At 41.5% G+C, this 15,415-nt stretch overlaps 1 protein-coding gene across 1 annotated transcript in view; it reads right to left on the bottom strand.

Annotated features, from left to right (window-relative positions):
* The window catches only part of LOC122561225 (uncharacterized), a 152,305-nt gene that overhangs the window by 224 nt on the left and 136,666 nt on the right, over nt 1-15,415 (bottom strand). Inside the window, 1 exon segment of the mRNA XM_043712843.2 lies at nt 757-867. Within this exon segment, the coding sequence (XP_043568778.2) occupies nt 757-867 (111 nt within the window).

Raw genomic sequence — 15,415 nt, 5'->3', positions numbered from 1 at the left:
CAACTCAATGACAACATGTTTATTCATTAAAACAATGAACTGGAATCCTTGTGTAATATGATGTCTAATGCAAATACAAGAAATTCCAGGGATCAGGCCTAAATGGAAGCCTGAGCCTCAAAAGAAACTGTTCACATTTTCAAACTTTGGCTTTCACTTTCAGTTCCATCACAAATAGAACTGATTCTGAGCAGGAAAATTACAGTAAATGATCCTAAAAGTAATAAACAAAACAGAGGTGAAACTATGCAGCATTACACTTCTTCCAATTTTTAAGTTAAGGCATTATACCTTTCCTCCCCTTTAGGGGTTCAGATAACAATGTCCATCTACAAGATTGGACCTGATCAGGTGAATAGCAATTGCATAACAGCTGGCCAGGATTATGTTTCATGAAACCCAATATCTATGATGTTAAAAGTCACACAACACCAGGTTATAGTCCAACAGGTTTAATTGGAAGCACACTAGCTTTTGGAGCGACTCTCCTTCATCAGGTGATTGTACACCCCAGTCCAACACCGGCATCTCCAAATCAAGAATATCTATGATCATCACCTTCTCCTATAGGCGTGGATGTCATTGGGGATGAACAACAAAAATTATGGCTGCAAATCTGGATTCTATCACACAGTAGCACAATAGGTTATAACACATGTGCTGCACCACCCTCATTATTTTTGGGATGTTTAAATAACAGCATGTTATGAAGATAAATTCTAAGCAAAATTATTTAATTAAAATTTTCATACTTACCGTCTGCAGTTTTTACATAACTTTTTAATGGTATCTTCAGTAATTTCTTTGCAAAAACTGAGTTTCACACATTCTAAGTTTTGATTGCAGTAAACAGCCAGTAGACAAATCCTAGGTTGGGTAAAAGGATGAAAATGTACCAGTGCAGTCAATATGTTTAATTGTCTAGAAATTAATTTATACAGTTGATTGCATGCATGTCCAAGAGAGCTGGGAGCCAATTAACTAAACTGAAGGCCTTGACACAATGAACTTCAGCAGCTAATAAAGCAGTTTATGATGTTACGACACAGGGTAAACCCCTCTGTTAATTTAAACCTCCCTTACAGAAAAGGTTCACTCCGTGCTGTAATTTGTTAAGACTAGAGCATCAAAGAACTATCTCAAAAGTCAGTGTTTAAAGTAAAACTTAACAACTTTTTTTAAAGTCTAACAGAGAATAATTAATTAACAACTATTTCCAACTCCTTTCTCTCAACCTAATTTTTACCTTGCCCTCTACAATACTGGTCCAATAAAATCCCAATTACGATTTACAAAAAAAAAGTCACATTTCAAATCCAGTCAGCTTTGCCGAGCGTCCTTTGTAGATTTTCCTCTGTCTTCTTTTCTTCTTTTTAGGGAATTTACTTCACAGGTCTTAGATAGCTAAAGGTACCTTTAAGAGAGCAAATCTTTCTGCAATCAATAGCTGTTGGTACTAGCTACTCTGGGTAACTGTTCAAAATGTCTGATATTTATGCCCCAAAACATCAGATTGTTTCATTGGTTTTAATATTGTCAAAATACTAATTTCAAACTTGATTGGAGTTTCCTATCTTGGGGCATAATTTAAACTGATTGGCCGAATTTGAATTTGGTTTTGTATCCAGGCAAGCCAGCTACTCTAGCTGTTCATGTGTTGCTGGAAAAGTGCAGCAGGTCAGGCAGCATCCAAGGAACAGGAGAATCGACGTTTCGGGCATAAGCCCTTCTTCAGGAATGAAGAAGGGCGTATGCCCGAAACGTCGATTCTCCTGTTCCTTGGATGCTGCCTGACCTGCTGCGCTTTTCCAGCAACACATTTTCAGCTCTGATCTCCAGCATCTGCAGTCCTCACTTTCCACTCTAGCTGTTCAACCAAGTGTTATGTTGTTATCTTCTTCTGGACTCTCTGTGCTTCTCTAAGTCCTTGCTAGCTCTTCCACTGTCTTAAAGGTAAAGTACCCCTTACACTTTCATAACAATAATGTCCAAATTAAAATAAAATGCATTGGCTTATTGATGATAATATACTTGAGTTACTCATTATAATTCATTTATTGGGTGAGGTTGACTCTCGGCAAAAGGTTAAAGTCAACCCAATGACATTTTGCCAGTTTAGGATATTAGCAGTGTATATGCAATCCTAGAAAATCTAGTATTAATAGTGTGAAGTTAGAGTTAAATTCATAATGCCATATGATACTATGTATATTAAGAATTCACACCACATGATTATAAATAACTAATATTTCAAATTCAACAATTGATAATATAATATAACAAATAAGTAGTATCTTGTCATGCATTCAAAGCAGCGATCCAATTTCCTGATTCTGAGTGTTAATAACTGCCTGACTTCAAGAATGACACTTTCTTTCTAGTGGTGGGATAGCAATGAGGTAAGATGTTCTCCCATCCATCTAAAATTAGCAGCACCCTAACCCATTATCCTATGAATGGGATCATTCATGAATAAGTTCCCAATAAGATCTCTGCCAACACACAGGGCGCTGCAGCAATCTCAAGCCAAGAGTCTAAAGAAGTTCATTTATTGGAGTTTAATATAGATAAGTGTGAGGTCTTGCATTTTGGAAAGTCAAATTAAGGTAAGAGTTTCATGGTGAATGGGAAGGCCTTAACGAGTGTAGAGGTACATAGGGACCTTGGAGTTCAGATTCATAGTTCTCTGAAAGTGGAGTCACAGGTAAACAGGGCAGTGAAGAAGGCTTTTGGAAAATTGGCCTTCATCAGTCTGTGCATTGAGTATAGAAATTGGGAAGTTATGTTGTAGTTATACAGGACGTTGATGAGTCCGCACTGAAGAGTATTGTGCTCAGTTTTGGTCACCTTGCTATAGGAAGGATGTTGTTGAACTGAAAAGAATGCAGAAGAAATTTACAAAGATATTGCCAGGACTCAAAGGTCTGAGTTATAGGGAGAGGTTGGACAAGCTAGGACATTTTCTTTTTGAGTGTCGGAGACTGAGATGGGATATGACAGAAGTCAGAGAGGCATGGATAGGGTGAATGCACTCAGTCTTTTTCCAGGAGTTGGGGAATCGAGCACTAGCGGGCATCAGTTTAAGGTTAGAGGGGAAAGAATAAAAGGGAACCTGAGAGGCAAATTTTTTTTACACAGAGGGTGCTATGCATATGGATGGTTGCCAGCAGATATGGTTGAGGCCAGTACATGAACAACCTTTAAAAGGCATTTGGACAAATACATGGATAGGAAAGGTTTAGAAGGATATGGGCCAAATTCAGGGAAATGGGGTTAGCGTAGGTGGACACTTTGGACCAGTTTGAGCTAAAGGGCCTGTCGACTTTACAACCATTGGCCTCAGTGTAAACAAGATAGTTCCTCCCGTTGATTTAAATGGTAGTCTTTGGAAGGAGCTAGACATTTCTAAGTAATTGTTCTCTCTTATTGTTACTTGCTTATCAGTTCTTATTGTCTACAGCCATGTGGCATATACGCAGGTATTATATCTTAGCAAACAATAATGTCTCTTACCCAATGTAAATATAGTTAACTAGTCTTTGTCTAATATATCGTACTATCTTGCTATTATGCATTAAAATAGTTTACGTTACTCAAGTATGTGCCTCATCTATTGAAGACTTACTACTGGTTAGTCCTTCATCAATTAATACTAGTCAGCCCCAATAAACAAATTTTACAAGACAGGTCATAGGCAGCAAATCCTCCCAATGAAGATCCTAGCAACTCAAATACCATATGCGGACATCTCTAATAATAGAAGTCAGTTAAAGGAATTGAAAAATCCCTGAAGAGAAAAAATTAGGTTTAGTTTTTAATTCTTAGGTGATGTGAGGGCTAAGAGGTGACTATCTGAATGGACAAGGAACAGCTTAATACAAAACCCTTATTTATAGACTCATGTCATTTATGTCATCAACCTCTGTTTAACAAAACTTTCAACAATGTGCAGCCCTGGGGACTGGCAGTTACAGGCTGTGATGATGCAGATATTTACACAGTGTCGTGACTATGTATGTATATAAAGATTGTTATGAAGACAGTATTTTTTTGAAATAAAAAATTTATATATTGCCTCGGTAAGGTTATTGGGGGAGAGGCTGCTAAAACAATGTTTGTTTTCCTGCTATTTCTGCTGGTATGCTGCCCAATATTGGGTGAAAATAGTCTGCTATCAATTGATTTCACTGGATTGTCTATTCTAGGCTGTTATAACATTATGCATCAGTCCTCTTAATCTATTTAAGACAAGAGGGGAAAGATACAAAAGGGTCCCGCGGAGCAGGGTGATCAGTGTCTGGAACAGGCTCCAAGAGGTAGTGGTGGGAGCAAGTATAATTTTGTGATTGAAGAAACATTTAGATAGATGCATGGATGGAATAGTTATGGAGAAATTTGAATCAAACGCAGGCAAATGGGGCTACCTTAATTGTGAAAACTGGGTGGCGTGGGTAAGTTGGGCCAAAAGGCCTGTTTCCATGCTGTAGACCTCTATTATTCTAATTTACACAGCACGATGGAAGCAGCCAAAGGTAATTTTGTCCTGTATAATCTGCAATTTATATTGAAGCAGTGACTGGCAAAATTTAAGCAAACATCAACACCATGGAATAGTTTAGTATGACTTCATAAATAGCAGACTAGCTACCAATTGTCTAGTAACTTGTGGTGATACCAAATTCATGGAATGCCACTACATTGCCACAGTTTGCACTTTATTATGGAATCCACGATTCTAATACCATTGGCTGAATTTTACCATTCTTTTGGCTAAGTGTGTGCCATGGCTATATGGTATGGAGTAATTCCTGACAAGAGGCCAAATGAGTTTTGTCACCCTATCTTTGCAAACATGCTGTATTAATTGTCATTTGAACTCTCATGGCAAAACTCACATCCTATCTTCATCATTCAGTAGGAATGCACTGCTCAGCAGAGGTCTTCTACAAGACCAGCATCCCTTGGGGTCACGCCATCATTCGAAGCACTGAGTGCGCCTACAGAAATGCTGCCATCCAGAAGTTCTGCTGCTCTCTGTTAGGCAACAGTAGAGATGGCAGAGAAGAAGAATATGACCAGGAGGTCCTTGTGAATGTGGTGCTAGGGAGGAGAGGAGTCTACTTCTTGGAGGACTGGCGGGGTGGGGGGGCATGCCAACATGTTATGCCAGTATGGTCAGATATTGACATTGCATGTTGGCATGGCCTCCTCTGCCAGATCAGTGCCATCTCCAGGGTGATGAGGACTGTCAATAGTGCAGGAAGAAGGTCAATGATCTTCTCTGCTCCACCAGGGTAAGTGTAATACTCTGCTATCTCATACTCTGTCCACCACACCCACCTCCCACCAATGCATATGCTCTGACACCCCCTCTCTTGCATTAACAGCTTTTCTCACTTAGACTTTATACCACCTCATGTCCCACAAACTCCCATATCACTAACCCTGCACCCCCAGCACACTGCCTTTTCAGTCCTTTAGTATACCTCAACACCTATTCCCGCACATGCACCAGCAGTAATATCCACTTCTGTCTTACTCATTCACCAGCTTTATGTCATTGCAGCAGAAGACATCCCATAACATGGCAGACCAATTTCAGACAGTCGTCGGGTACTGGAAAGACGTGTCCTCATTGTCTCAGAGGAAATTGTTCTTGCCTTGGCAGGAGAAGACAGGGTCTGCTCCTGTAGAGATCCAGGGGCATCCATGCCCCAACATCCAAGTTAGTAACCCTTGTCAATCCACACAAAGTCACATTAACCAGATGTCAAACATCATAACCAACCATTGGCTGCAACATCATCTGCCTCTTCTGTCTCTACAGGTGGACTTACAGAGTCATAGAGATGTACAGCATGGAAGCAGACCCTTCGGTCCAACCCGTCCACGCCGACCAGATATCACAACCTAATCTAGTCCCACCTGCCAGCACCCGGCCCATATCCCTCCAAACCGTTCCTATTCATATACCCATCCAAATGCCTCTTAAATGTTGCAATTGTACCACATCCTCTGGCAGCTCATCCAATCACACGTACCACCCTCTGTGATAAAAAGTTGCCCCTTAGGTCTCTTTTATATCTTTCCCCTCTCACCCTAAACGTATGCCCTCTAGTTCTGGACTCCCTGACCCCAGGGAAAAGACTTTGCCTATTTACCCTATCCATGCCCCTCATAATTTTGTAAACCCCAAAAGGTCACCCCTCAGCCTCCGACGCTTCAGGGAAAACAGCCCAGCCTGTTTAGCCTCTCCCTGTAGCTCAGATCCTCCAACCCTGGCAACATCCTTGTAAATCTTTTCTGAACCCTTTCAAGTTTCACAACATCTTTCTGATAGGAAGGAGACCAGAATTGCATGCAATATTCCAACAGTGGCCTAACCAATGTCCTGTACAGCCGCACCATGACCTCCCAACTCCTGTACTCAATACTCTGACCAATAAAGGAAAGCATACCAAACGCCTTCTTCACTATCCTATCTACCTACGACTCCACTTTCAAGGAGCTATGAACATGCCTCCAAGGTCTCTTTGTTCAGCATCACTCCCTACAACCTTACCTTTAAGTGTATAAGTCCCACTAAGATTTGCTTTCCCAAAATGCAGCACCTCACATTTATCTGAATTAAACTCCATCTGCCACTTCTCAGCCCATTGGCCCATCTGGTCAAGATCCTGTTGTAACCTGAGGTAACCCTCTTCGCTGTCCACTACACCTCCAATTTTGGTGTCATCTGCAAACTTACTAACTATACCTCTTATGCTCGCATCGAAATCATTTATGTAAACGACAAGAAGTAGAGGACCCAGCACCAATCCTTGTGGCACTCCACTGGTCACAGGCCTCCAGTCAGAAAAACAACCTTCCACCACCACCCTCTGTCTTCTACCCTTGAGCCAGTTCTGTATCCAAATGGCTAGTTCTCCCTGTATTCCATGAGATCTAACCTTGTTAATCAGTCTCCCATGGGAAACCTTGTCAAACGCCTCACTGAAGTCCATATAGACCACATCTACAGTTCTGCCCTCATCAATCTTCTTAGTTACTTCTTCAAAAAACTCAATCAAGTTGGTGAAACATGCCTTGCAAAGTCCAGCCCATGTCCCACAGAGGAAATATCCCCAACATCCCTTGATGATCATTCAGTCACACTGGCGGGGTCATCATCTGCCTCCCGGATCCCTCAACAGCATAGACAATGGCATCTTACCGGGCTCAGAGAGAGAGTGAGAGAGAGAGAAAAACACTCCAGGCCACTAGCAATCAGAGGACTGCAGAGACCAGGCACCTGCTGAGTACTTGACAGGAAATGCCTCTATAGTCTTGCTGATGAAGGACTTTGTCCAAATGTACAAGGAACAGCAGCAGGGGTACTTGTCGACATTGCTGAGGAGCTCGGGTGATGCAGCAAGACCTCAGTTCTGCAGAATTGCAGCCAGTCCAGTAACCATCTCTCTGCTCCATGGAGAAGTTGGCAGTTGCCATGGAGATCGAGCCCCAGTCCAGAGACTGCTGGAAAGTCAACAACATATGCACTTCATTGCCCCATGCATTGGTCCTCAGGACTGAAGGCAGGGTGACAGTGGGACATGGAGCCTTGAGCCTGCTCCAGGTGCTGCTATTCACAAGGAGACAGGGCAGTGCTAGGAGGTACCAGCTGAAGGTCGAGCCACCTGACACCCTTTGACAGTCTCCACTGAGGAGATCGTGAAAGTAGCTGGGCCCTACACCTCTACCATTCCTGGACCTATCTGATCTTTGGAAGCTCCAAACAAGGAGGTCCAACTTATAAAATGTGCAGGGTTACCTAACGAAACCTCCAGAGCCATCATGCTCCACTACAGAGGAGACTCCCTCCACTCCATCTGCAAAGTAGAGGAGCTCAGTGTGTCACAGTGGGAGGGAGAGGAGGAGAAAATTGTACAAATGTCACACATGGTTGAAAGCTGGAAAAGGAGAAAGTGAGGTCTGCAGATGCTGGAGATCAGAGCTGAAAATGTGTTGCTGGAAAAGCGCAGCAGGTCAGGCAGCATCTAGGGAACAGGAGAATCGACGTTTCGGGCATTAGCCTGAAGAAGGGCTAATGCCCGAAACGTCGATTCTCCTGTTCCCTAGATGCTGCCTGACCTGCTGCGCTTTTCCAGCAACACATTTTCAGCTCTGAAAGCTGGAAAACTTTTACATAGTTTGTTGATTGTTATATCTGGTTTAAATACTTAGTTTACCATATGATGTAATGTGCACAGTTTATTGAGAAAACAATTTTATGTCTAAAGTTTCTTTCAATGATAACATTACATAAATAGTTGAAACATTTCATAAAACATCACATTGCACCATTCATTTAGTTGTCCCTATCTACATGGGACAAATGATACATTACTCCTGGACAGTAATAAGGTGCAATGATTACAGGTGGACAAGTGCCAAATGTGAAGCCATGCATGTACATGGCATTGGCTCACTTCTCATCACCTTGAGCCACCTGATCTGCCAACACTGACTCACACCTGCCCAGAAACCTGGCTTATGGAAAGACATGTCTTCTACTATGACAGTCCTCCCATGGACCAGCCCTTATGGCAAAAAAAGGATTGACCATGAATCACTCTTTGTAGCTCAGAGGCATGGATCAGATCTCTCCCCTCCCCAATCCCCCAACCAGCCCCCACACAATGCCACGCTAGCTCACCTGAACATGGGGCAAAGCCCAGGACTGGGATGTGAGGTTGTCTTTGGCTACCATGCTGAAACCTACTGTCTGACAGTTGCCCCCATGGACTTCACTATGGACTATTCCCCTAGGACTCTCAGATATGCCCCACAGCTTGCTGCAGTGCTAGATGTTTGGAGGAAACACTTTGGCCATATGGTGTAGGTGCTAGAGGAGCACTGGGACATCGTGATGTACAACAAGATGTGCATGGCCAGCTTGCAGACTGTGCTAACTGCCAAAAGCAAGCAAGCATGACAAGGCAACTGGAATGGGAATATGAGGTGTCATAGAGGGGATATGGAGTCTGACTGTGGGGCATAAGAAAACATAATTTGAATTGTAGGCCTTAAATTGGTCTGAACCTACTAAGGAGGCATGCATGTTACTGACAGGCATGGATTAGGATGGAGGGGGCATGTGGCATGCTGGGAGGGTGAGGAATTTGAGTAGAAAGGACCAAAAAGCCTAACAGGTTCTAAAACAAATGTGATTGTGAGGCAGAGAACTGAAACAGGTCTTCTAATAAGCCCACCTCCATATCTGCCACTTTCGTGGCTACCTGCAATCTGCGTCCAATGCCCACAGCCCTGACTCTTTCCCACCCCATATCACCTGGAGCACGAGTTGAGTGTAACAAGGCCCTTTAAACTGAGTACATCACTTTTGAATCAGAGATTGAAGTAAATGTTGCTGAGAGATGCTCTGCAACATATCTCCTGTGAAGAACAAATGAGTAGTTGTCATGACGACACTGAAGTTTCTGTTTCAAATTCAAAAGCACTGCAAACGAGAAATGGAAACAGAAATAGACAGAAAGCTCCGGTTCGTTAGTTGATCATATTTTAATTAGCAGGCTCCTCCGAGATTGACCAAGAACTGAACAAATGCGATGATGTTGAAAAGAGTGCTCCCTCATTAAATGTGGCAGTAGAAATACTATCATATAGCTATGAGTGATCTAAAGTACACCCATTTTTTAAAAGATGTTTTCTGGTTTTTAAAATATTCTATTTTAAAATAATCTACTGATTAATGATACACCTCACCCACCTTGCCACCCACAACCCTGGAAATTGCTTCTAAACAATGGCTGGGTGCTAAACCAGTGTCATGTTTAAATCATGAGTCATCAATGAGCTGCAAAATTGAGAGCTGAAGCCAGGCTTTGATTTTGATGTTTCTTGTACTCATTATACTCATTCAATGTCCTTTTACAAAAATAACCCTCTGTGCTTCTCTTTAAGCTTCAAAGAATTGGCAATAACATGTTCCATCTTGGTACTCAATATATGAGAAAAAAATTAAGCTTGTAATTGTCCACTTCTAACTACACTGAGATACTCAAAAATACACAATTGGTATTTTTGGCCTAGATCTACCATAGTAATTGGTAATCACATTTAAATTGCTGTACCACTTGTACGTTTCTGTGCTTTGCTGCTCTGCATTTCTGTTTAAATTATGTTAATCCAGGGATAGATATTACTCAGTGGATAACTCACCTATCTCCTTTGACAAAGTTAAAAAAAATCACACAACACCAGGTTATAGTCCAACAGGTTTATTTGGAAGCACTAGCTTTCAGAGCACTGCTCCTTCATGAGGCAACTGTGGAGCAGGACTATAGGGCATAGAATTTATAGCAAAAGGTCTCAATGTCATGCAACTGAAATGATATGTTGAACAAATCTAGATTGCTGTTAAGTCTTTCATCTTTTAGAATGAGTTGCAGGTTCTGGTTCATTAATATGTAAATAACTTACTTTAAGTCACATTCCCAAGATAACTTAAGGTTTTATAAAAAAGGTGACATAAGAGCAAAACACAAAGTTTTAAAAAACTGACTGTAGTCTTGATCTGTTTGTGTTAGTGGAAAAAAAAGGTGGGCTAATGGAAAAAGACATACTAGTGAAATGAGGACTAACCTGGATTTGAGTGTTGGTGCACTGTGAAGGTCACAATTAAAGAACCATTTACTGGTCACCCCTACATTGCAGGTAAAAGGATTCTTTGGCTCTCAGTGCAAGACACAAGCTAGCCAAGAAGTCAGTCAAAAGGAAATAGGAAAATAGATTGACCATTTTACCAACCAACATCAAAAGAACAACAAAGGATCTTAACTAAATCAAACACCCTGAAATCAGCTAGGATGGTGGGTGTGGGATCCAGAACAGTAGGTCAACACATGGAATGATTGAGTAGAAGGTAGAGGTTAAATCAAGTGAGTCTGACAGGAAAAGCAGGCTGGATCAGATTAATGAACACAGCAGTAGGTGGTGGTTAGCATGAACTCAACCTGGATTAGTACATGGGAATACAATGCTGTAGTCATGACAGAAACTTGGTTGAGAGAAGACAGGTCAGGCAGTTCAGTTCTAGCGTTTGGATATTTCAGGCAAGATAGAGAGGGACGCAAAAAGGGGTGGGAGATTGCATTACTAATTAAGAAGAATGTCATAGCTACACTAAGAGGGGACATCATGGTAGGCTCATCCAGTGAGATTGTATGGAAAGAACTCAAGAATAAGGAAGTTGCAAATCACTATGATGGGGTTATACTACAGGCCTGAAAATGTGTTGCTGGAAAAGCGCAGCAGGTCAGGCAACATCCAAGGAGCAGGAAAATTGACGTTTCGGGCATGAGCCCTTCTTCAGGAAATGAAGAAGGGCTCCTGAAGAAGGGCTCATGCCTGAAACATCGATTCTCCTGTTCCTTGGATGCTGCCTGACCTGCTGCGCTTTTCCAGCAACACATTTTCAGCTCTGATCTCCAGCATCTGCAGACCTCACTTTTTCCCTGAGTTATGAGGAGAGGCTGTATAGATTGTGGCTTTTTTTTTGCTGCAGCGTAGGATGCTGACAGATGACCTTATAGAGGTTTATAGATTAATGAAGGGCATAGATAAGGTGACTAGCCAAGGCTTTTACCTAAAGGTTGGGAGTCCAAAACTAGACGGCATAGGTTTAAGGTGACAGGGGCAAGATTAAAAAGGGACCTGAGAAGCAACTTTTTCACACAGAGGATGATGCAATTATGGAACAAGCTGCCAGAGGAAATGGTAGAGCCAGGTACAATTACAACATTTAAAAGACACTTGGACAGGTACATGGATAAGAAAGATTTAGAGGAATATGGGCCAAATTCAGGCAAATGGGACTAGTTCAGTGTAGGAAACCTGTTTGGCATGGATGAATGAGCCAAAGGGCCTGTTTTTGTGTTGTAAGACTCTATGACTATGACTCTAAGGAAGAGGTGTTGAATGTCTTAAAAAAACATTAAGGTATGCAGGTACCTAGAGTCGAGAGTGTGATGCTGGAATAGCACAGCAAGCCAGGCAGCATCCGAGGAGCAGGAGAATCGATGTTATGGGCTAAGCCCTTCATCAGGAATCGGATGCTCGAAACATTGATTCTCTGCTCCTCGGATGCTGCCTGACCTGCTGTGCACACTCTCGACTCTGATCTCCAGCATCTGCAGTCCTCACTTTCTCCTATACAAGTACCTTGAGCCTGATTTGATCTATCCTAGGATACTGAGGGAGACAAGGGAGGAGATTGCCAAGGCCTTGATAGGAAAGATCCCAGAAGACTGGAGAATAGCCAACATTGTTCCTTTGTTTAAAAAGGGCAATAGGGATAGTCTAGGAAATTATAGGCTTGAGAGGCTTATATCAGTGGTAGGGAAATTATCAGATAAAGTTTTTTGCAACTGGATTTACTTGCATTTGGAAAAGATTTATTAGGAGTGGTCAGCATGGCTTTATGTGGGGGAGGTCTTGATTGAACTTTTTGAGAAAGTGACAAAGATGAGGGTTGGGCAGTGGATACAGTCTACATAGACTTTAGTAAAGCATTTGACAAGGTCCCCCATGGTAGGTTGGTCCAGAAGATTTTAATATGGGATCCAAAATAAATTGGATACAAAATTAGCTTGGTCATACATGACAGAGGGTAATTGTGGAGAGATGTTTTTCTGACTGAAGGTCTGTCATCAGTGATGTTCTTCAAGATCCATGCCAGGATCTCTGTTATTCAAGACAATTTTGATGCAAATGTAAGAGGTCTGATTTGGAAGTTTGCAGATGACAAGAAAATTGCTGGAGTTGTGGATAGTGAGGAAGTATTATCAATGGAAATAGATCAATTGGAAAGTTGGGCAGAGAAACAGCGGACAGTGTTTAATCCAGACAAGTGTGATGCATTTTGAGAAGTCAAATGCAAGCAGAAAGTATACAGTAAATGGCAAACCCTTAGGAGCACTGGTCTTCAAAGGGATCTTGGGGTGCAAGTCTATAACTCCCTGAAAGTAGCAACAGAAGTGGATGAGGGGTTAAAAAAAAAAGGTTTTCGGCATGCTGTCTTCATCAGTTAGGGTATTGAGTATAAACGTTGCCAATCATGTTGTAGCTTTATAGAAGTTTAGTTAGGCCACATTTGGAGTAATGTGTGCAGTTCTGGCTGCCACACTGTAGGAAGGATATGGAGGCTTTGCAGAAGGTACAAAAGAGGTTTACCTGGATGTTGCTACTTTGGAGCATATCAGCTATTGGACAAATTTCAATTGTATTTTTTTAAATAATGGAGACCGCGGGATGACCTAATAGACATATCTTAAAATTATGAGTGGCACGGATAGCGTGTATAGTTGGAGTCCTTTTCCCAGCACAGAAATGTCAAATATTAGGGTGAGAGGGGAAGAATTTAAAGGAGATGTGAGAGACAAGCTTTTTACCTAGACAGTGGTAAATGCCTGGAATCAGGGAAGGTGGTAGAAGCAGATACAATAGCAATGTTTGAGAGGCATTTAGACAGACACATGACCAGACAAGAAGTAGAGGGATATGGACCATGTGCAAGGAGATGGGATTAGTTTAGAAAGGCATTATGGTCAACACAGATATCATGGGCTAAAGGGCCCTGTTCTTGTTATGTGTATCGTAGAATCCCTACAGTGTAGAATGTACTATTTTCTATTAAGCTATCAATGTTCTACTATTTATTTTTCAAGTATCACCCAGAGAAACTGATCCATATATCTTTAATGTTTTACTTTCTGGATTCACTTCTTATTCCTAATCTATGCGTTGTGTTACTATTTCATTTTGCATTTAGTAATGAATGAATTCAGATTTCTGTTCAGTCAAAAAAGCCTTGTCAAATTGGCTCCTTTGGAAACAAAATTCATTTGGTCTGGGAGAAAGACTTCTTCAAAGAAGAGATGGTTTTTTAAAAAAAACTTATTGCAACCAATTGTGGTGGAATATGGGTGGGGTGCATTAAAAAAATGGAAGCCCATTCATTAATTTGGGGTATCTAAAATTGAATAACTTGGGGACCTCATCTGGGATTTGAAAACAACATCCATGTCTGTCCTCCATGTCAGGCACCAGCTAGCAGGCCAATGAATAATCATTGTGTGTGGTCACCATTCAATTAGCAGTGATGAAGGAGGTGTGTTGCAGGTTGAGAGCAGTGAAGCAGACATTATTATGGTAACTGGTTTCGAGATAAATGGTTGAAGCAGGAAAGCAGAAGACAAAGACTCATTATTCTAGGATGTTCCTTCAATTTAGTAGCATCTTCCTGGAAGTCCTTCAGGACTATCATTGCATTCAGACAGAATGGCAGGAGAAGGCAAGTCAGACAAAACAATGAAGCTAGATTTGAAGTGGTAGTGGAGTGATACATTATGGTGAATTGGTACATTATGATGAGGAAAATATGAAGTATACTCTTCTTGGGGATGAGCAGGAGCTCCCTAACATCAGCCCGAGGGAAGAACAAAGACCGGCACTGAGACAGCAAAGACTACCAAAGACCACTACAAAATGGTGTAGGAGCACAAGGACTTGTGCACTGCCTCTGCTCCTTAATTCTATAGAACAGCTCCTGGATCAGTTAAGTATTCTTGCTTCTGTCACAGATTATACATTTCCTTTCTTTGCCTAATTGACTAATATACCATATCTGTATGACTTCTCTAATATCAGAAAATTGCAATAAGTCATTGGCTGAGAATTCTGGGTAATTCAAGATGGAGGGCAGGAAAAATTTCTGGCTGTAACAGGCTGCTCCTTTTTTGATGTATTTTAGATGTTGGAATAGATTTCCTTGAATTCCAGGAGCAGCAATGACTGTTTTCTATGCTGTTGCATTGTTTTGGAACTTTGGGAAAACAATAGTCAAAACAACAGCAGTTTTAAACGGAAGAGGAACAGACAAAGGCAGCACATGGTGAGGTCAGTGGAGGAGAGAGAGAGAGAGAGAAAAACCCACACTGCTAACTGACACAGCAGTGAACCAGCGCAGTTACTGCCTTTGCTGTTTGAATTCATGTATCGCTGGACATCGGAGTGCATCTGGGAAAACTAACAAACGGTGAAAGTCACAACTGATCTTGCAGGAACCTGTTTGGGAGAGGTCACTGCACAGAAACAGATAAGTGAATATTTCTAAGTCTGGCCATACAGTAAATCTGCAGTAGTGAGTACAGTGGGTTGTTTCTTGAGATATGTCTCTTCAATAAACTTAAAAATATAAGCCATAAGTATTAAGTTAGCCTGGAGCAGTGTTTTATAGGGGAATAAGAATTCTGGGTGTGTAGAATGAAAGAAGAAAAAGCTTTAGTAGAGTGATATGCTCTTCTTGTTGAATGTGAGAATTTAGGGAGAGTTTACGTGTTACTGAGGATTTTAT

Source organism: Chiloscyllium plagiosum, unplaced genomic scaffold (genome assembly GCF_037043375.1).
Source record: "Chiloscyllium plagiosum isolate Xiang-an unplaced genomic scaffold, Cpla_swu_hap1 HiC_scaffold_2, whole genome shotgun sequence".
NCBI classification, from domain to species: Eukaryota; Metazoa; Chordata; class Chondrichthyes; order Orectolobiformes; family Hemiscylliidae; genus Chiloscyllium; species Chiloscyllium plagiosum.
This window is presented reverse-complemented; position numbering and strand designations above follow the sequence as displayed.